This window comes from Neovison vison, chromosome 13 (assembly GCF_020171115.1).
Source record: "Neovison vison isolate M4711 chromosome 13, ASM_NN_V1, whole genome shotgun sequence".
NCBI classification, from domain to species: Eukaryota; Metazoa; Chordata; class Mammalia; order Carnivora; family Mustelidae; genus Neogale; species Neogale vison.
This window is the reverse complement of record NC_058103.1, coordinates 48250413-48273029: the sequence shown is the minus strand read 5'-3', so window position 1 is coordinate 48273029 and position 22617 is coordinate 48250413. Positions and strand designations below refer to the sequence as shown.

At 39.4% G+C, this 22617-nt stretch overlaps 2 protein-coding genes across 8 annotated transcripts in view; one reads left to right on the top strand and one right to left on the bottom strand.

The window, feature by feature from the left end:
• ABHD12B (abhydrolase domain containing 12B) overlaps positions 1–20522 on the top strand; it is a 60225-nt gene extending 39703 nt beyond the window's left edge. For all 6 annotated transcript variants that reach the window (XM_044231506.1, XM_044231510.1, XM_044231508.1 and 3 more), the window contains 10 exons: positions 224–343; positions 2509–2539; positions 5239–5284; positions 5392–5521; positions 5939–5976; positions 9250–9329; positions 17742–17824; positions 18942–19020; positions 19644–19762; positions 19895–20522. In XM_044231506.1, coding sequence (XP_044087441.1) covers positions 224–343; positions 2509–2539; positions 5239–5284; positions 5392–5521; positions 5939–5976; positions 9250–9329; positions 17742–17824; positions 18942–19020; positions 19644–19762; positions 19895–19922 — 754 coding nt within the window. In that variant the 3' untranslated portion in view covers positions 19923–20522. The remainder of the gene's footprint in view (positions 1–223; positions 344–2508; positions 2540–5238; positions 5285–5391; positions 5522–5938; positions 5977–9249; positions 9330–17741; positions 17825–18941; positions 19021–19643; positions 19763–19894) is intronic.
• PYGL (glycogen phosphorylase L) overlaps positions 16572–22617 on the bottom strand; it is a 46126-nt gene continuing 40080 nt past the window's right edge. Inside the window, exons 19-20 of one of the 2 annotated variants that reach the window (XM_044231502.1) lie at positions 22461–22527; positions 16572–16732 (exon numbers count right to left, since the gene is read on the bottom strand). In XM_044231502.1, coding sequence (XP_044087437.1) covers positions 16697–16732; positions 22461–22527 — 103 coding nt within the window. In that variant the 3' untranslated portion in view covers positions 16572–16696. Of the gene's footprint in view, positions 16733–20403; positions 20762–22460; positions 22528–22617 lie in introns of those variants that run through there. The other variant, XM_044231503.1, reaches the window with a different exon arrangement.

Genomic DNA, 22617 nt, shown 5'->3' with positions numbered 1-22617 from the left:
TAATAAGTATGTATACATACATATACCCATATACACATATATGTATATATAATGTATATATATTGTACACATATGTATATATAATGTGTGTATAATGTAATGTATAAATGTATACCTATAAAAGTATATAAATGTATTTGATTGACATGAGGAGGGTTTCAGACTTTGGCAAGGAGAGCAAATTCTGTCTCTACATTTGTTAAAACGTTTCTTTGTTCTTCAGGCACACAGTTCCCAGCTGCCGGGGGGAAGATGCTAAGGGGAAGGACCATGGTTGGTATGAAGCAGCCCTTCAGGATGGCAATCCAATTATTGTTTATCTTCATGGCAGCGCAGAACACAGGTCTGTGTCTTTGCTTGTTTTTGTTTTTTGTTTTTTCCTTTTCTTTTAAGACAGAGGGAGCATTTCAGTCCGGTGGGGGAAGGAAAGGAGGCAGAACTCCCTTTTTGACCCTGTAAATATGCCTCCACATATATTTTTTTCCCCTTTGTTGAAATTTGAGTGTGTTCTGGCAATACGCTTCTCTTAAAAAAAAATCTATATATTCTGTATGTAGACTAATGTCGACATTTAACTGAAAGGTAGACCAACTTCCAAAATTCAGATATTGGTTTCCAAGAAGCCAGTGGTTCCTTTATTCCCAAAGAGTGCCCAAAATAATGAATTGAGCCTACAGACGATGGGAAAGGGAACAGGCATGAGAGGGGGTAAAAGGAAGAGCAATTTCCTTATCGATGGTCCCTCACAGAAGGGCCTGGGGATTCCTTGATTTGGCAGGAGTCCTGTTAATCAGATGTGTGGACTCCCTATGAGAGATCATCTGGAATTCTGACCGTTGCTACTGGGAACCATCCTACTGGTTCTAGTCTAGAAGACTGATGCCTCAGCCCACCCTCTGTTGTTCCCACCTTGCTTTGTCAGGAAGAATGCCTCCCTGGAGTCTTGATCCCCTCTGATGTGCTGCCAGGCCTCCCAGTGGGCCTGTCATTATGGTGGGTGATGATTATCAGCTGTGACTGCATGGCTTCAGGTTGGGGGAGGGGCGATGTGCCTCAGAGACCCACAGATGGAGCTGTCTGCAAACTAAGTAACGAGCTCTGGAATCTGCCCCTTGGCTCCCTTGCCTATGTCCCTTTTTCTCACTGTCTTTTTCTGTCTTGATGGCTTTCTCAAGCTTTGTCTTTGCACTAGGGGCTTTCCAAAGGTGTCCATTTTAGAATGACATTTACAGAGATTTCCCATGAAATTCAACCTTTTTCAGCACTGTTGAACATTGTTCTGATTGTGCAAACTTGGGCATGGTGTTACAGTGTGTGTATTTAAAGGATCATTCGGCTCACCCATTCATGTCTGTCCCTCTGTGTGGATCTGCTGTGATACCCAATTTACTGGCTTTGGAGTTAGCCCCAGCTTCCTCCTGTCCCCTGCCAAAAGTCTCAGCTGGCTGTCAGCAGTACTGAACCAAAAGGAGGCCAAATGGGAGGTTACAGGAGCCTTGTTGAGAACAGTGGTTCTAGACTTGGGACCCAGAGAAACCCTACAGGGTCCACGAACCTCCTCCCAAAATTGTACTAAAAATTTCAAGTGTGGATACATTTTTCTGGGCAATGGGTCCATAGCTTTAATCTTATGTTCAAAGGGCTTCATGATGCACTGAAGCTTAAGACTTCAGTCTTTTTTTTTTTTTTTTTTAAGATTTCATCCATCTATTTGACAGAGAGAGACCACAAGTAGGCAGAGTCAGGCAGAGAGAGAGGAAGGGAAACAGGCCCCCCGCCGAGCAGAGAGCCCGATGCGGGACTCGATTCCAGGACCCTGAGATCATGACCTGAGCTGAAGGCAGCAGCTTAACCCACTGAGCCACCCAGGCGCCCCTTAAGATTTCAGTCTTAAAGTTTTTGGCTCTAAGACAAAATTCAAAGGTTTTTAAAAAGAATCCTCTGCCTTTTCAATCATCCTTGTCTCTCCTTTATTAACATGGTTAATAGAGAGTAGATGATATGGTTATTTTGGGAAAAAGTGTTTCTTGTACCTCTAGCTTTGCGAGTCTTCTTCACTTCCTCTTGTACTTAATGGCAGAGTCAACTACGGGCAGGTCTTGGCTTAATGAACATCACTCTATCATCCTTTGTTCTGAAAAGCCACTTTCTGGAACTGATTTTCCTTTAGCTTCTAAAAGCATCCCTAGAAATTAGTCTGGCTGTGTAGCAGTGAGAGGAGGTGAATTATCAGTAATTCCTCACACGCCTCTGTTGAGAAGCACTAGCCATCTGGGCGACCAGCGCTCACAGAGGAATGCAGCTGCCCTGGGGAGCCATCCGTCACTCCCCCTGACACATCCAAGTGGGCTATGACACCAAAACCCATTTCCCTTTCTTTTAGTTATTTATTTCTCTAACCTCAAAAACAAATGCTTGAGATCAGATGCCAGAAGCAGAAGAGTGACTTTTATTGAATTTGTCATTGTAATTCCTAATTCTTGCTCTCTGTTTTAACCTCCTCCACAGGGCAGCTCCTCACAGACTTGAGCTAGTAAAGGTATGTCTGAAGGGGCTTCAAGTACCCATTTTACATCTCTGTTTTTTTCTCTTATGGGCTACAGCCATAGATCTTCCTCAGCCCTCAGCGAGGGGATCTACCGAGAGCTCCCAAGGGTGGGACTCAAGGTCCTGCCGTGACCACAGGGCATCAGAACAAATGTGAATATTCCTGATTCCCCAAACACTTTCATAAATATATTGCCTTCATCACCGGATGGAGTTGAAGACCTTCTTTATCGGCTTTTCCTGAGGGCTAGGGGAGGGTTGTGAGAGTATATTAAATGTGGAAGTTATTCCTGTGAGAAACAGCCTTTTTTTGTGTGACAGAGGATAAATACTCAGAATGGCTGCTGTTAGAGTCATTCAGGCTCTGGCTTCAGCCCCATAGAAGGCTTTGCATGTGGGATGGTGGCCACACTCCTCTTCTCGCTAGCCTGCTACACGATGGCAGCTTGTTGGGGCGGCCCCTGCTTTTCCGAGCGTGAGGGAGACGCGGCCATGGCTGACTCACAGCTGGTAGTGCAGCTATCTGTTTATCTTCTCCCACACCCCAGTTGGGTAATCTCTCCCTCAGGTGACCAGGCTGCTGGTGCACTTTTTGATCAGTGCTTGTGCTCTGATATTTCCTCCCACACGCCAGGCCAGCTCCCACCTCAGAGCCCTTCCCTGGTATAACAGCCTGAGTGGGGCCTCACATCCTGCCAGGTCCAGTGTGGCCAGCACCTCCTTCATCCTCCCTCCCTGGCTCAGACAGGAGGCTCCTCTCCTGTGGACTCCTCACTTTCTTCCCGGCCTTCCCAGAGCCGACTCTGGTGGGTGGTGGGCTGGGTGCAGTTCTGCCTGGGATGATAATGTGTATTAATTTTTAGGTTTGCTTTCCACCCTGCACCTCACTGTTTGCACTCTCTACATGGGATGGTGGTGAGGCTGATGTCCATGAGAACGTGTATTTGTTTTTTTCTCCCCCACTCTTTGCAAAACTGAATTGTATAGCCCCTGCATGCACAGACAGGAAGAATCATAGATTTAGGTGTGAAAAGGAGCCAGGGCATTCTTGTGGTAGTTGGGATGGGAAGGGAAGGTATGATAAGACTTCTTCCTCCAGGAAGATTCTGGATACCTTGTGCCATAGTCATCATCTCCCACCCTGACCAGACTTCCATAGCCCTTTGTTCTCCTCTTTGGATGGGGTGATTTCCTTTAAAAATCAGGTCTTTGCTATCATGTTGTCCTTCCTCCCTTTCTTCTTTCCTTTCTTCCTCCACTCCCTCTCTGTCTCTCATTCATTTGTCACTTCAGTCACCCAGTACAGCTGATTTCAACTTAGTTGTCTTTACCACTTTATACAGTTTTATGTTATTATGATTATATCTATATGTAATTCTACATTGTTGCTCTTTTTCTTAATACTATGTGCATACTATGTTATAAACATTCTTCCATGGTTTTCTGTAGTTACCATAGTTGCCAATTTAAAAGGTGATCCTTCTCTATTATATTTGTAGACAATTGTTTATTTAACGATTCCATTGTTGCTAGATACAAGATCTTTCCCCCTAAAATCATTTCAGTGATGTTGCTAGAGAAAACTTGAAGCATTTAGTTTCTTCTTCTTTTTTTGGACTTTTCTTCTTAGAGATAAATTTTTAGAAGTCAGATTTGTTCTCAAGTTGTTTCACCAAGTGGTCTTTCCATCTACAAACGATGCCACAAATGATGCATGGATATTCCCACTTCTGGGGTGCTTAACTGCTCTGTGTCCTGGATCACTGTTCTGGAGGCAAGGCCATTTAAATTTATATAAAAGAGTTTCCTTTAGTTCCTCAGTATTAGCTGAATTTGCATTGAAAGACTCCTGAGGAAACTCAGCTCCCCACATCTGTGCTGTGGCAGGGGAAGCACGGTGTTGGGACAGAAGCAGACCCAGGTGTGAGTCTTGGTTCTGTCTCTAGCCATCTGGGTGACCACGAATGAGTTACTTAAACCCTCAGGACTCCGTTTCTTTATCACTAAAATGGGGATAATACCTACCTTTAGGGATTATTGTGAGGATTAAATAAAGTTATAGAAGTATCTTCACTGTACATTTTTGTCCCCTCTTCTTTGTCATTGTAATTCACTTCATTTAAAATGATGTCATATTCTTTCCTCATTTATCCACATGGAGCATGGCCATGGTTTCATCTAATCAAGCAATCTCTTTATTTTTGATTGACATTAACTCTTTATCTGTTCACATTTAATATAAATATCTTCCCATTATTTGACTGCCTCTACTACAACTCTGTAGACCTTCTGTTCTCAAGCGAATTCTTAAAATGGACATTTGCTTTGTGCCAACTTCAATACTTTCATCTAACGTCATCTTCCAACAGTCCTGAAGGAGCTACTATTCTTTTTCGCTTTTCAGAATACTGTTTACCTCTTCAGATGTTAGGTGGCTCAAGGTCAGAGCCAGGGCAGAGCCAGGGTGTGTCCAGGCTGTCTGACCTGCTCTGCCCCCCCCCCCCCCGCCCCCCGGCTTCCCTTCTTTCCCTTTGAGTCTGACCTTCTCACATTTGAGGTCAAACAGCAGATTTCGTCTATTCCCTGCCTAGGAAACCAGCGCAATGAGGATTATGAAGTGTTGAGGAGGTTATACCCCCTTTTCAGTTTACACCTTCTAATCACAATGATAACCTCTCCTTTATCATCTAGATGCTGAGCGATGGTGGCTTTCACGTCCTATCTGTGGACTACAGAGGTGTGTGTGGAGAACAGTATATAAAGACTTTTCAATTAGCCGGGGGGCTTTGGATAGCCCTCCTTTTGGAGGTAGTGATACTTGTGCTCGCTTTTCCTTACCACCAGGGTACGGGGATTCCACGGGTGAGCCTACAGAGGAGGGGCTGACCACGGATGCCGTTTGTGTTTACGAGTGGACCAAGGCGAGAAGTGGTACCACACCTGTGTGTCTCTGGGGCCACTCTCTGGGTACAGGGTAAGTGGGGTCTGAAGATGGCTTTTTTGGGGGGCAGTCCTTGGGGCTTTGGTGTCATCAGAGGCAGCGATGAGCTGAGGAGGGAACACTGAGCTGGGAGGTGGAGCTCTGGTTTCTCTCACATCCCACATGTGGCTAGAGACATTGCCATCTCAGTGTGCCTGTTTGTAATGCAGGGGACGGTGTAGCTCTGTGGTTATCTAGGACACTGAAGCCTGTTCCAGAACTCTCTCTGAGAGTATTAAAGGAAAGGATTCCTAATTTAGGGCCAGTGGAACCCCCTGAAGTTGTATGTATGTTCCTACCAGAGGGTCCAGAACTTTCATTAGATGCTCATATCAGATGTTACATTTTGTACTGTTTACCTGACCGTTAAGTCATTGCTTCACATCTGTACTAATTTTCATTGCTTTACAGAGTTGCAACAAATGCTGCAAAAGTACTAGAAGAGAAAGGTACTCTAAAATGCTTCCATGTATCATGTCTTGGCTTGGGGTGGGGAAGAAAAGGTAGCTTACAGACTGTTGTGCGCACTCGGAACACTGAGATACCTAGAGCACCCTGACCTTAGACAATCTCTGATTGTGTAATAAACCTTCTTTTTTCTATTTTATATAAAACAAGAGTTGCCTTTCAAGGTCATGAAATACTCAGGAAGAGTTAAAATCCCCCTTGAAAAACCCTTCTTGTGAAGTAAATGTTCCTGTGGAGTGACCTGGATTATGGGAGAGGAAAACGCTCTTTATGAAGTCACAAGCAGGACTTGCTTTCTGCAGCTTGTCTTTAGTGACATGTATGTCAGCCTTTCCCAGTGTTCTGAGCTCTGCCTGTCTCAGATTCCCTAGAGGTGCTTGTTGTAAACGCTGGTTTCCTGGACCCTAGCTGTTTCCATGAGTTAGAATCTCTGTGAACAGGACAAGGTGATTTCATCAAAATCAAAAGCTTGTCATCTCTTGCTTTGTTTCTTAGGCTTGTCAATACTGGTCAGGTTGAGTTATGTGAACATTTAAAGCAAGTCACCTGCTATCCACAGTCTTAATTAATTATGGAAATAAAGCAGACATTATTTCCTGCTCCTCTAAGCACTCATAGCTCTCTGTGGATACTTCCTGCACAGTGTTGACAATGTTGTATTATCTGACCTAAATTCCCATATAAATGAATACTTCACTTCTTGGAGGATAATGCAATTCCATTTACATCCCTGACTTTGAACTCTTGCTATCCTGTATTTTACTTTTCTCTATAATACGCACTCCATAAAATGTTATTGCTCTTATATTATAAAGTCAATATCTAGATTTACCCTTTTCTTTGCTTTTTATTACTTCTCACATTTCTGGGCCTCTACTGGGGATTTTTGTTCTGCCTATCTATCTGTGGTGAAGAATTCCCTCAGCTTTGCTCTGAAAATATCTTTGTTTTGTCTTCATTTTTGAAAGATATTTTCATCGGGCGTAGAATTCTTCATTGGCAGTTACTTCATTTCAACACTTTGAAGACGTTGTCTGTTTGGCTCTGGCTTTCAGTGTTCCATTGGGAAGTCAGTTTCCAGTCTTCCTGCTGCTCCTTTGAAGATAATTACTTTTTCTTCTGGCTATTTTTGAGATTTTCTTTTTGCTTTGTTTTTCAGCATTTTTACTTTGATTTTCCTACATGTGGGTTTGTTAGTAGTTATCCTGCTTGGGGTTCATAGCACTGTAATAACTCTGGCTTGATATTCACCCATCTTGGAAAATTGGTCATTTATCTTCAAATATTGTGCCTACCCCATTCTTCATCTTCTCTGCCCCGGGAATATAATTATATGTATCTTTTTAGATCTGTTCCCATGTCCTATATGTTTCCAATATTCTTTCTTGGGTTTTCCAGACATTTTTCTCCTTGTGCTCTAGTTTAAAATTTTTCTTTTGACATATTACATCATTCACTATGTAATATCAAATTTTATTAATTATTAAAATTTTAACAAATACTTTATGATTTTATACTTGGTTATTTACAAGTTAAAGTCCATATAGGATAACAGAAATATCTAGATCCTTTGATCTATTTCGATTATTTGTTTTTTGTTTTGTTTTGTTTTTGTAATTTTGGCCTCTTTATTTTATTTTTGTATGTCTAGTTTTTTTTTTTTTTTAAGATTTTATTTATTTATTTATTTGACAGAGAGAGAGAAAGCACACAAATAAGGGGGGTGACAGGCTGAGGGAGAAGCAGGCTCCCCATGGAGCAAGGGGCCTAACATGGGGCTCCATCCCAGGACCCTGGGATCATGACCTGAGTGGAAGGCAGACAAATAACTGACTGAGCCACCCAGGTGCCCCTGTCTAGTTATTTTTTATTAAATGCTAGATATTGTTTATGGAAATTATAGAGATAATTTGAGGGCCTAGGGATAATATTATCTTTTTCCAGACAAAATTTACTTTTTTCCTGAAAAGCAGTTAAAATAGAGGGAAGATCACCTTAATCCTATCAGAAATTGAGCTGATTTGAAGCTGGGCTTTAGTCTCTAAGAGGGCTGGTCCAGTTTTAGTTCGTCATTACTCTCAGGGTGTAGTCCTTTGAAGTCACCAAAAGCCTGAGAAATTTATTAGAGTCCTCCTTCTTGTTGGCTTCCAAACTCTAATTTTTGTCTTTTGGTCTTGTGGGACTGCTGAAATTCTGTCTAGTTCTAAGCCTCTAAGAGCAGCCACTACTGTTGCTTTCAAAGTTTCAACTGCCTTGAGGGGAAAAACATCTCAAACTCTCATGGATTTTTTTTTTTCTTTTGGTGTTGGCTCTCAAAATCTCATTGATTTTGTAGCCTTCAGATGCCTTCAAACATATACATATACATATAGTAATCTTCTCTTAGTCCTGGGGGATATGTTCCAAGACCTACAGTGGATGCCTGAAACCACAGATAATACCAAGCCCTATATGTACAGTGTTTTTCCTATATGTGTATACTTATGATAAAGTTTATCAAGTAGGCACAGTAAGAGATTAATAACAACATACTAAAATAGAACGATTATAAAAATATATTACAAAAGAAGTTATCTTACTGGGGTCTCTCCTAATATAACTTATTGTACTGTTCTCATTGTTCTTAGTGATGACGTGTGATGATAAATTGCCTCCATGATGAGATGAAGTGAGGTGAATGATGTAGGCATTGAGATATAGTGTTAGGCTACTACGATCTTCTGACAATATGACAGAAACAGGATTATCTGCTTCTGGACTGCTCTTGATTGCAGATAACTGAAACTGTGGATAAAGGGGGACACCTGTGTACATATACGGATACATATCCCCATCTGACACACCTTTTCTAATTGTTCTTAGAGGAGTGTTGAGCAAAACAACCTAGTCAGCCTCTGGTACATTCCTAACCATGGGTTGCAGAATGCTCTTCCTTCCTATAGTACTTTGCTTTCTTAAATTATCCAAGTCATGAAAACCTGGCTGTGTCCTAGAAGGTAGTGATTTTCAACTATCATGTACATAGAAATCTCTTGGGGTGGGGGTGCCCACTTAAAAACACACATTCTCACTCCCCTCCCTGAGATTCTGACTGATTCAAGTCTAGTGTGGAGTCCAGGAATTTGCATTATTAACAAGCTTCACAAATAACTTTGGTTCAGGTAGTTCATGTATAGGACCTGGAGGACTCCTTGTTTAGAGAAGGTAGTATTTAAATATGATAGGAGAGTTATTTCTTTTTTATTATTTTCAAGGATTACCAGTTGATGCTCTTATTCTGGAGGCTCCATTTACCAACATATGGGTTGCAAGTATTAATTATCCCTTGTTAAAGGTGAGTCTCTGAACCGTCTTCACAAGATGTGAACATGTAGTCGATTTCCGCACACTTATGTTTATTAACCGTTTTCCTTTTCTTACCTAGTATTATATATTTCTAAGTTATTTTTTACCGGAGACAGGTTTTTAGCCAGCTGTTATTGAAGGAGGGCACAATGGCTTTTGGATTTTGTAGTTCTTTTATTTCTTCTAATAGGTTGAGATAATGGCTTATTAAGAGCCAACGTTTTTTTCCCCTCCTCTTCATTTAACTCTACCTTTTATCATGTCGTTTTTAAATAGACTTGACTTAGGTTAGTTCATTATTTTTCCCTTTTAAAGTGAAAATATGCCTCTCCTATATAATTTTTAGCGCTATGATTGTCAGCCATATATTTATCATTATTTTATGATTTAAAAAAAAATCTTTAGAGAATTCAAGGAAGCTGCCAAGTGGTTTTACACAGTAGCCCAGGTAGAGAAGACAATCTTTCCAAGAAGATAAAGTTTAAAGAACTAGGCAACAAGATCTAGTTTTTTTTTAATCTGTTGTGCAGATTATTCTAATTTCATCCCATGCCTGACGCTCAACTGCTTATAGACATACCGCCTTATGAATGTTAGTCAGTGAGCCAGAGAAAGAGAAAGAGAGAGGATTCTCAGAGGGAATACATGACCCCACATTTTTGAACTTTGATAATGTTAGGAGGCATTTTAAGGGTACTTTAATACAGCTGCCTACTTTTGGAATCTTTTTTGTAATAAATCAGCATAGAACTTTCTGAATTTGCTTAACTATTTCAGGAGAAGGTAGCTCATTACTTCCTGGGACAGCTAATTCACAGACCACATCTTCTTGAAAAATGTCTGTATTAAAAGCTCCATCTCGATACAGAAATCCCCTCAATAATAAAAAATACTGAATGCAGAGTAAATTGAGATAATGAAACACTTTCAATTGGTTTTAGGCAATTAAGTATACATTTTAAGGTAACCACTAATTGAGCACCTATTATTATATTCTAAGTAATTACTTATAAATTCATTAATTTGTATGATAAATCAGATACAATCCATGTATTTTGCTTTTTTGAAATTCTAATTTTGAAATGAAACATGATAGGAAAATACATGATTTAACAAATAATTATGAACTGCACATCCATGTAACTAACATTTAAGTCCAGAAGTTAGCATCACTAGCCCCTCCAGAAGTCTCCTGTAAGTCACTTCCTAATCCAATTAGCCTCCTCTTAGATGTAATCCTTAGACTGAGTTTAATGGTAAACATATCCATGCTTTCCTTTATAATGTTACCATCTGCATGTACATCTCTAAGCAATATAATTTTGTTTTTGAACTTTATATAATTAGTAGAATTATATAGGATGTATTCTATGTTTTTCAGCCAACATATATTTGTGGGATTTTACCCAAGAGGTATAGTTGTAGTTTGATTGCGTTCATTGCTATATAATTTATTATATAAATATACAATTTATTGACTTATTGTTTATGGACATTTGAGTTGCTTTCTACTTGAGGTAATTAACAACATTGCTGTTATGAATGTTCTTGAACATCTATCCTGCAAACATGGTACATATTTCACCGGAGTATACCCTAGGAGTGGAATTGCTGGACAGTAAGATATGCATATGTTTAGCTTTAGTAATTAGAGTGCCAACCAGTTTTCCAAAGTGACTCAGCCACTTTATTCTCCCTCCTGTTGTATATGAGAGTTCCAATTGCTTCACATCCTTGTCCTAGTATGGATATCTCATTGATTAATGAAGCTGGGATTTTTTTTCATGTTTATTAGTCATTTAGGTATCTCTTGTGAGATACTTGTTCATGCTTATTTTTAAATTGTCTTTTTTGTTGTAGTTTTTCATAGGATAAGTCATTAGAAAACTATTTGTATTGCCAGTATATTCTCTTACTTTGCCTTTTCACTCCCTTAATGTTATCTTATGATGAAGAGATATTCCTAAATTTAATGTGGACCAGTTTATCAATTATCAAAATGCAGTTAATATTTTTAAGAAAAGTGTCCTGTTCAATAAAACTGTGGATACCAAAGATTATGGAGACACCCTTCTATGCTCTCTTGTAGAAAGTCTGTTTTACTTTTTATATTTAGAACTATAATCTACAAGTATGGGTTTTTGTATGTAGGAGGTAGAAGTCCATATGGATATCCAGTTTAGTACCATTTACTAAACAAACCTTCTCTACCAATTCTGCAGTGCCAATGTTTGAATATAATCAGGGCTTAATATATATGGGTCTGTTAGTAGATTCCTATTTCTTCCCCTTATCTATCTGTCCATTCTCATATGAATGCTGCATCTCCTAATTAGCATAGGTTTTTTTTTTGTTGTTGTTGTTTTTTAAAGAGAGATAGTGAATGGAGGGAGGGACAGAGAGAGTGGGAGGGAGAGAGAGAAAGAATCCCAAGCAGTTTCCATACCCTGTGTGGAGCCCAAAGCATGGTTTGATCTCATGACCCAGAGATCAAGACCTGAGCTGAAATCAAGAGTTGGACGCTCAACCAACTGAGCCACCCAGGAGTCCCTGATTACTTTAGCTTTATAATCTTTTTATTATCTATGTAAGTTTTTCAGCTTTGTTCTTCTTATTCAAGATTTGTCTTGACTATTCTTTGTCCTTTGCATTTTGATGTATATTTTGGTATATTCTCACCAATTTCTATAAAAAGCTTCCCAGGATTTTGATTAGAATTGCATTAGGTCTATATATAATTTGGGGGAAAATGATGCCTTTTTAATATTGAATCTTCTAATTTAGGAACATCATATTTATAAGTTTATTTTGATTGGTTGATTGAGGTTTTCTTAATTTTAGTTTTAGGTCAGGTTCTCCTATAAACAGAGCCCACGACAGGGACTTGATGTTCATGATTTATTGAGAGAGTGGTCTAAAGGCAAAACCTGCAAGATCATTTGAATGACGGTTATAGGATAAGGGATGGGGAAAGAGCAGAAAGGTGCCTGGATGGCTCAGTCCGTTAAGCATCTGCCTTTGGCTCAGATCACGATCTCAGGATGCTGAGCCTTGAGTCGGTCTGCTTCTCCCTATCTCTCTGCCTGCTGCTTCCCCTGCTTGTGCTCTCTCTCTGTGTCAAATAATTAAATAAAATCTTGAAAAAAAAAAAAAAAAGAAAGGGAAAGGAAAAAAAAGAGCAGAACAAGATGTGACTTCAGGTAAAGTGTAGCTTTGGCCTGATCCACCTGGGACTCTAAGCTTTGAGTCAACTATAGGGGGATGCTGGTTGTTTCTGCTGTCTGCAGGGTTACACAATAATGGGGGGGGTGTGACATAACCTTGGGGGCAATGGCTTCTGTTATCCAAGGCTAAGGAGAAGGGGGACAGCCAACATTTACAGCAAGAATTAGTTTTATTACTCTCTTCAAAGAACCAACTCAGATTTTGTTGATTATCTATATTGAATGCCTTCTGTTTTATTAATTTCTGGTCTTACCTTTTTTCTTCCCTTTCTTCTATTTTCTTAGATTCAATTTATTATTTAAAAAATTTCTAGAGATGGTACTTGGGTAATTTATTTTCAGTATTTCCTCTTTTCTAATTTATGCTTGAAGCCATATTCTACCGAAGCCACTCTTGAGATGGATCCCACAAGTTTTCAAGTGCATTTCAATTATCATTTAGTTCAAAATATTTTATAATATTATGACTTCTTTGACCTATGGGTTATTTAGATATGTATTTTATAATTTTTATACATTTGAGGATTTGATGTTTGCTATTGACTTCTAGTTTAATTCTGCCATGATCTGAGATTTCTCTCTGTATGATTTCAGTTTTTGAAATTTGTTCAGACTTGCTTTATGTCCCAACATATGGTCAATTTTGGCATATGTTCCATATGCTTGGAAAGAATATGTTCTGTTTTTGGTGCAGTGTTCTTTATGTATCAGTTAGGTAAAGATTACTAACCATGCCATTCAATTCTTCTGTATTTTCCCTGATTTTATTTTATTTTTTTTAAAGATTTTATTTATTTATTTGACACAGAGAGATCACAAGCAGGCAGAGAGGCAGGCAAGGAGAGAAGGGGAAGCAGGCTTCCTGCTGAGCAGAGAGCCCAATGCGGGCCTCAGACCCAGGACTCTGAGATCATGACCTGAGCCAAAGGCAGAGGCTTGATCCACTGAGCCACCCAGGCGCCCATGCCCTGATTTTTTGACTGGTTGTTTTATCAGTTACTCGGGGCAGATTATTGAAATATCTTGCCATGATTTGAGTTTATTTCTACTCTAGTTCTGTCAATTTTTGCTTTAGCTTTTTTGAGCATATGTTATACATATGTAGAGCATACATTGAGTAAGAATGTAATTTTATATCTTCCACGTGAATTGATCCTTTTTTATTATGAAATATCCTTTTTGATTAGTAATGCTTCTTGATTTAAAGTCAGCATTGTGTCTAATATATCTTTGTTTTGAATAGTGTTTGCATAATATATAATTTCTATCCTTTGACTTTAAATTTTTCTGAATTCTTGTATTTAATGCATATCTCTTGTCAGCAGTATGTAGTAGGGTTTTGTTTCCTTTTCCAACAAGCTTTGTCTGTTAATTGTAGTAGTCTATTTAACTTAGTGAAATTAGGATATATTTAGGTTTAAATCTACTTTCTTACTATGTTCTTTTCTATTTGTGCCATCTTTTTTCTATTTGTGTTTTTCGGTCTCTACTTTTTGCTTTCTCCTGACTTGCCAGCTGTGTCTTAAGGAGAAGAGTGGTGTTGACTGTCCATTTTACCTCTCTGAGATTCCCTCCTCTCTGGGATGACCAGACCACTCAAGATGCCTTGGCAGTTCTCTGACACCTTCACAGAAAGATTTTTTAAATATTTTTTAGCTTTTCTAGTGTCTTCGGCAAAGGTTTGGTTTGTAATGGTTCTTCTATTATTAGAAATGGGGAATCTTTCAATATTTTTAAGTTTGAAATTTACTTTAAAATGTCATGATATTTCAGTTTAATACCCTTATGGTTTAGAGGTAGAGGAGTTCTGTAGTATCATGTTGTCTTTAAGAACCATAGCTCTGGCATCTGACTCCCTGGGTTGGTTTCCAGGGCTGCCACTGAACAGCTGTATAGCCTTGGATTAATTGCTTTTAATGTTCTAATCTCCTCATCTATAAAATGGGGGTAATAATAACCTATTCCAGATGACTGTGATAATAAATTTGTATATGAAAAGCATCTACAATAATGCCTGGGACAGAGTAAGCACTGAATGGCCATTATCTCTTTTTATGATCAGTGGAATGCCATAACTCTGAATATTCCTGTTAAATAAGAAAGTGTAGGTGGTGTGAGACATACAAATACAGTAAAAGGCATAGGTCCTTACTCTCAAGAAGCTTCCTGTCTAGTTGAGGAAATAGGAAATTAATGGTGGATGTAAAGTGATGGCAGAGGTTCCCATAAGTCACTTTGGAATCAATTTCATTACTCAAAATAGAAAGGCAGCATGACACAGTGGGGAAAAAAAGCATGAGCTATGGAGCCAGATAGATTTGGGTTCAAATTTGGTTTTTGCCACTAACCAATTATGACCTTGGTAAGTTATTTTCCTTCTCTGAGTTTTCCCATCTTCAAATAATGGGGATGATACTGCCTACTGCCTAGGGTTGTTCAGAAGTTTAAATTAAGTGAGATAATCATTGTAAAGTACCCAGCTCCTAGCGGGGACTCAACAAATGTGTTCCCTTTTCCCACTTTTTTCCATTGCTAAGTAGACTAAGGCAGTGCTAGGGTGGGATGCAGAACAGTCATTTCAGGGTAGGAAGAGTTCAGGGAAGAGAAGGGCTTTGTGTTCAGGTACGGTCAGTGAAGACTTACAGAGAGATAGGATCTAAGCTCTTTTCTTGAAAGTAAGGGAGAGCAGTTAGGAAACACAGAGAGGAGGGCAGAGTGTGACCCAAGGCACATGGCTGGAGTGGGGCAGCTATGTGCTATAAAATACCTGAGTCCTATAAGGCTTCCATGAAAGATCTTGCACACTTGTCATCCTTTTCAATCCTCATAACAACTCTGAGTTTGGCATCATTGCCTTCACTTAGAGCTGAGGGAAATGTGGCTCAGAGGCTTGCCCAATTGTTATATGTCCCATAAGAGGAGGAAATGGGACTCAATCCTACATCTTCTAACTCGAGGCGGATGGATTGGAGGTGTGCAGCCTTTGGAATGAAAGATTGTGGCCAGATGTGGATGGGCTTGCTGCCAGGATGGGAGTTTCTTACTTTGTTTTTAAGTAGCTTATGTGATACTACCAAAGCTTTGTGACAATACATTTCCCATAACTAGTCTTTTAAGAATATTTACTTAGCAGCATTCCAGAAGAGAGAGGAGGCAGGAAGACCAATTAGGAGCCCATCGATGTGGTCTGGGCTAGAGGGGATGGTATGACCTCTGAGTCTCAAGGAGCACCACTGTCTGATGAGGAATGGTGGGGGTAGATTGACTTGGGCCTGCTTTCTTCTTATTCCTTTGGAATTTGAGATGAACTGCTGAAGGGCTTCTCTTATTGAATTTTCCTCAGAGAAGTCCTGATTCCAGGAGTGTTAGAATCAGGAGACAAAGACAAAAGAAAACAAAACAAGAAACCACAGAATCTTGCCCTGGATAAGAGAAGGAAAAAAGAAAAGGGGCAGGACAGGCAGTGTTAGGATCTCCAGACCGCACCTGAATGCAAATCATTTGCCATGAGACCGTGCAAAAAATGCAAGCCAGACACATTCCCATGAAAATGTGGAAGCGCCTGGAAATAGCAGGCCTAGGCCAAAACTGTGAAACGGATATTCATCTTTACTGGACCCAGCTTCCCTGTTCTGTGCTAATTTCCTTACAAGGACATCAACAACTTTTTAAAAGCAGGAAAACAAATGTTTTAAGCTCATTATATTTAGAAAGATGTTATTCTCTGTATTACTACAGTTCACAGTAGAAGGCTACAACAGATGATGTATTAGAGCAGCTGACTCTATTTCTCCCTATGATAAATGGCAGTGATTCGCAAAATCTAAAAATTCCTTCCACAGTGAGCAGAATTCTTTTCTTTTTAAACTGGCCCCAGCCTACCTGTGCTGTACTCAGTTCCTTCCTTCAGCAATGTCCCATCATAGACATAGCACCTTCCTCCCCACGCCCCCTTCAGGCACAACGGAGGAAGACATGTAATACTTTTCTGGTTTTTTGGCACATCTACTCCAAGGAATAAAATCTGAATGAAATTCAAGTCACACTACGGTGAACATGACAGAGAATAGCTTACTGTGTATGCCAGGGCTATGGGCCCAGTAGATTCAGTCCATCTGCAACAAGTCTTTATTCAAGTGTCCGTTAGGTTCCAGAAATTTCCTAGGCTCTAGGAATACCACAAGGAATAAAAAAAGTTGTGGCCTGACTTCCTGTGAAGTGTGTGTACTTACCGTAGGAAAGACAGGTAGGAGACAAATACACAACAAGCTGATTTTCAGGACGAGAAGTGCTGTGACAGGGGGTGACTGGTGGGTGGATGGGGGGTTGGTAGGGAAAGTTTCTCTGAAGAAACTATCATCTGAGCTGAGACTGGCCTGACAAGAGGCTGTCATGGGAAAATCTGGGTCTTGAGCTGAGGGAAAGGAGAGACATGGGCCCTGAGGTAGATTCCAGCCTGTGTGGTAGATTCCAGATGTGTTCCAGGAGAAGGCAGCATGGCCCGAGGGTGGATAGGAGTGGGCTGAGTGAGAGGACAGACAGGTGACAGCCAGATTCTGTGGGCGCTAGAGCCCAAGGTGATGCAAAAAGTTAGAAAGAAGAAACAAATCATGCATAATCCCCACCATCCACAAACAATCACTGTTAACATTGTGTTGTTTTTGCTTCCCGTATTTCTTTAAAATACAAATAGCACCATTAACTCTATCTTCACATTTGTAAAAGAGCGGTGATAGATGCATAACCTAAAAATTGCTTCTACAGTGAACATAATTAATTAGTCTAGTTACTGAAGAGAATATTCTGATTAGTCAAAAATTCTCATGCCAAACTATGGAAAGAGTCCAAATGTCCATCAGCTGATGAGTGGATGAAGAAATGGTGGTTGTGTGTGTGTATCTGAATAATATTCCACTGTATGTATATATATATGTGTGTATTATATACATATATATACACACATACACACATATGTACCCCTCTCCTTTCTTCCTTTTTGTATTTTCCAATTTCCCTACAATGACATGAGTTACTTTCAAAATCATGAGGTTTTTTTTAAAAAGTTGATTATATGTAGGAAGTTGCTACTTTCTACATTAGTATAGTTCATGTAGGAAAACATAACAAATGACATAGATATAGGTCATGCTTTAATTTTTTTTCTTTTTAAAAAACAGATTTACCGGAAACTTCCAGGATTTTTACGCGCGCTTATGGATGCCCTGAGAAAAGACAAAATAGTCTTCCCTAATGATGAAAAGTAAGCTAATGATGAAAAGATGTCCATTTTTACTATATTAAGGGGATTCTGGAGGTAACTATCATGTAACTTACTGAATGGGTAGATAAGAATTCTTTGATGGGCACTAAACTTTGAGGTAATGTGTCCACAAATTTTTAGTTTTTGATATTTTCCTCATGTCTAACTTGATGACTTATGAAGTCGATACTTTCTCTGAAGTCATAAAGGGGGTTGTAGATTTAGAGTCTACAGGACCCTTTAAAGGTGCTCTGAGAGGGTCTAGTCTAACGTCCCTTGGGGGATCCCTGACTTCTAGGCCTTGTTCCCCATGTAACCAAAACCCACTCACCATTCAGCCTTTTGACCCAACAGCAAGTCCAATGACCAGAATTTGGCAAGTTAGCCCCTCACAGCTGATTTTAAGAGTGCCTCCAAATGGGCGGTTTTTATCAGTACTTTATGTAACACACTTGAAGGATCTAAACTTCTCAGGAGTAACAGTGAGTCACTATGACAGGACGGATGCGTATCAGAATTTGGGAAGTTTTGTTTGAGAAAGTTAAAATGAAGAACAAGTCTTCTTTGTTTCACAGCCTTTCTGAATTACCAGACTAGGAGGTTGACGAGGAAGCTGATTAATCCTGTTAATCCTGTGTCCATCTGTACATTTATAGGGAAAAGTAAATGCATTGCTACAAAGAGTTCTCTTTAGTCCTATGGTAGTTCTTGCTATTTTTGAGTTTTGAGTTGTTTCATTTCTTCGATCTAATCTTTTAGTTAAAATATCCCAAATATTATAAAATAAGGTAGAATAAGGAAAAAGATGAGGTTCTTTTAACTGTACAAAGTGAGTGTTTTTAGTATTTTTCTTCTTATTAAAAAAATCATACAGAAATAAATTAATTAAATACCTAATTAAATTATGTGAGTCAACAAGAGAGATAATCTTGCCGGGAAGAAAAAAACAGTTACTATATGAAGTTTATTACGTATGAAGTTGTCATTCCTGGGAGGAGAAGAAAGAGATCTTATATTTTGAGGCAAATTTCATGTTTTACTAAAGCTTTAACTTAGAAGAAGAGAAATCCCAACCTATAATTCTTTAACTGAATGCTTTTCTTCTACTTGTGCCTAGTGTTAAATTCCTGTCTTCTCCCCTTCTCATCATACATGGTGAGGATGACAAGACGGTGCCTTTGGAGTTTGGAAAGAAGGTAAACAAAGAGCTCAGTCCTGCCTGTAACATACTATATGTGTTGCACCATTTTCTCATTTAGCCAGACTTTGAGATTAGATCCCACAGGAGAGTCTCTGATATTATAAGGGATTCTGTACGCCCCTCAATGGCCATGTTCCTGGTGTATATAGTCTGCATCAGTGTGCTATGCTGCGAAGCTTGAAGGAGTGTTTGTGGTGGATCCTGGCTCCTCATCTGAACACATATGTGTGGATCTACAAGGGTAGAGAAAATCCCAGGCAGCTGCATCAACCTCCATGTAGTCTCTCCCATTGTGGCTCAAAAGTGGGATTCAGTTTCTTTTCTTTTAGATGAATAGAGTGGGTCTGTCGCAGTTCCTGTCGGCTTGCAGGGAGGGTGTTGGCAGGAGAAGGATGAGATTCTGTCAGTGTTCATTAGCTGTGCAACTTTTAGTTCTTTAGCGGTAGATGCAGCCAGCACTGGCAGTTGGGGAAGGGTGGTAGAAGAGTCCCTTATCTCTGACTTAATGGGACTAAGTCCCCAAGTTGGCTGTTTCTGTACCCTTTGAGGAAAATTAAACTAGAAAAACACCACCTTTGATGATCAACCTTTGAGTCTCTATCTTTCTGTCCCATGCAGCTCTATGAAATTGCACACAACGCTTATAGGAACAAAGAGAGGGTCAAGATGGTGGTCTTTCCCCCTGGTTTCCAACACAACTTCCTCTGTAGAAGCCCCACACTACTAAACACTGTGAGGTAAGAGCTGATTTGCTAAATGCTAAATGATTTGCTAAATCCTTCTCTTAAAGGCCATTAGGGCTGCTCTGGCTTTACTTAGACCAGGAAGTGGAGAAAGCATGTGAGCTGACCTAGGTCCTTTTTTTGCAGAGAGTTCCTGAGTGAGCAGTGGGCATGAGGTCTGAGAGTACCAGAAATCTGCAGTGAAGACTTGGTCCAGACACCACCCACAATGCTATTTTTGATGTAAAGTTGTACTGGGCTGCTTGGATGAGCTGAAGTCACTGACATTTCTACAAGTCACTTGCCATTTTAGGGAAAGCATGGATGCTGGGTGTTATTGAAAGTTCTCATTTAGCTTGTAGTCTACTTTGAGGAACAAACTGAAATCTCATTGTAGAGTATCAGAATTTTGTAAAATTTGGATCCCTTCTAAAAATGTGTGGTTACCAAACATCGTGGGGCTGTGAACAAGGTGGTCTTTAGTTGGGACTTAACAGGGTAATAATGGTGCTCTAATATAGTTAAGTAATTTGTGTTTTAGTTAATTTAAATGGCATTAAAAAGTTCCAAGTATCTTCTAGCTTTTTGAATAACCCTGGAGAAAGTCCTAGCATACTACTCAATCTGCCATCAAATAACAAGTTTTGGCACTCATGTAGCCCTTGTAAATTGATACTTTATTTTTAGCCCTAATACAGTCATACACTTGCCCTCCCAATTCCCAGAAATTCCTAACCAGATTATTAGCTAATAAAATAAAACAAAAATCAAAGAATGTTGTAAAAGGGTTTAAATCCAGTAAGAAGTTATTTTTTTTTTCTCAAGATGTTTTACAACTTACTTTCCATTGTCTTTGTTCACCCCATTGCTAGATTCATTGGATAGGGAAATCTTGAGATCTGAAGGCTCCATGTTCCAGATGTCCCTGGCATATTCCTTAATTGTTCGGTCACTAGAGAATTTCCCTGCAGCAGCTATATTTTTGAGTACCATTGTGTTCCAGGCCTTTGGATTCTGTAAAGAACACATACATATGGCCTATGGCCTGAGTGCCCGTCCAACTTTATGAGGAACGCTAGGCCAAGCATATCCAAGCACATTTCATGGGGAAAAATGACAGGATAAAGTTGTAGTGAGTCATAAATACACTTGTTTCACAGCTTAGAGCTAGAGAGGGTAGGGTAGATCATGCTTTTTCTCCTTCTTAGAGTTTATTTCTCTTAAGAAGGAAAAAGAGTATTTTTCATTTTAAGAGAAACCACGGATGTAAATTCCCTAATTGGTAATTATTGCTATGGTTACAATATTTTGGCATGCAAACCATATTTCCCATGCTTCATTTTTTAAAATTTCACCTCCCTTTAAACTAGAGGGGAAGGAAGGGACTAATGTTCATTGTCCGCTAGATACTGTGTCAAGAGATTTAATCTGTGGCTTACATCATCGTGTGAAAAACACGACTCTAGAATATTAGTTGCTGTTCAGGGGAACAATGTAATGGGACAGTTTATTGACCTACCTCTCCTTTCTTGTTCTTTCTGAAGGTAGATACCCCAGCTGATTTACACTGAATTCCAAATACTCTACTGGGTTTCAACTGGGTTTCAAAATAGGATCCATTAAGGCCTTATCCTTGAAAAAATATATTCTTTCCAAATTTTATAATTTTTATTTAAAGTAATATAAGAAGCTATTTATTTCATACCCTCATGATTTTTAAAAAGAACTCTCGAAGTTTGTTAAAAATGACCAGAACATGGGTGCCTGGATGGTGCAGTCAGTTAAGCATCCAACTCTTGGTTTTGGCTCAGGCACGATCTCAGGGTTGTGAGATCAAGTCCTGCATCTGGCTCTGCACTCAGCTCGGAGTCTGCTTCAGCTTCTCTCCCCGTCCCTCTGCCCCACCCCCTCACCCCCACTCTCTCTCACTCAAAAAATAAATCTTAAAAAAAGAAAAAGACCAGAACATCACTCAAAGCCATTAGCAATATATTATAAGAATTTAAAAGAAAAACTGAAACTATGATTATGCCATAAGGTACTATATCACAGAGTCTAAAATTCATTTATTCAAACTTGGAAAACCTACTAAATAAGAAGAAAGTAAACCATTTAAATGGATAATGAATAGACTTCTCAACATGTTTCTAAGCTTAACAATATGATAATTGTTATGAGTAAAAACTGCAATTAGCACTAATGAACAGGAAAGAGTGAATCAAATCCTGGGCTTTGAGATGGGCATCTTTGGATTTGGGCCATAGATTTAGCAAAAGAGATCCATTGTACAAAACTGGCATTCACACTTGTCCTTGCCCTTGGTCATATCTTCCTTTCCTGCTTCCTTTATATTTCTTTTTCTCTGTAGCCATTCTACACACAAATACAAGTGGAGATCAAGAGGAAAGAGCTGGAGTTGACCGTTTCCTTTCCGTCTTTGAGTTCTTGGAGGGAGGTAGTGAGCCACTCAGCTTAACTCAAGTACTGCCCCTTCTGGCTGACGGCCACTAACTTTAATTTACTCTGGTCTATGCATTTTGGGGGGACTAGATATGGTTCTACCAGAACACAAGGTCTGAATATCCTGGACAGATGCCTCACTTCTTTTTGGATTGGTTAATGGGGCCCTGTTATTTAGATTTAATAAAAGAAACAAAAATTTTAATTAACCGTAGTAAACTGGTTTCATTTATGGTCTCGGCAGTGTACTCACCATGTACAGCTGGCTGACTTTTTCTTGACACTTGACATAGGCTTCATAGTCTGCAAAGACTTTAAACCTATTTTTTTGTGATTACAAGGGAAAAACAAAACAACAAAAAGCTTCATTAAAATATTTGTGCTAAGATTCCACCTAGAATTATCTTTTA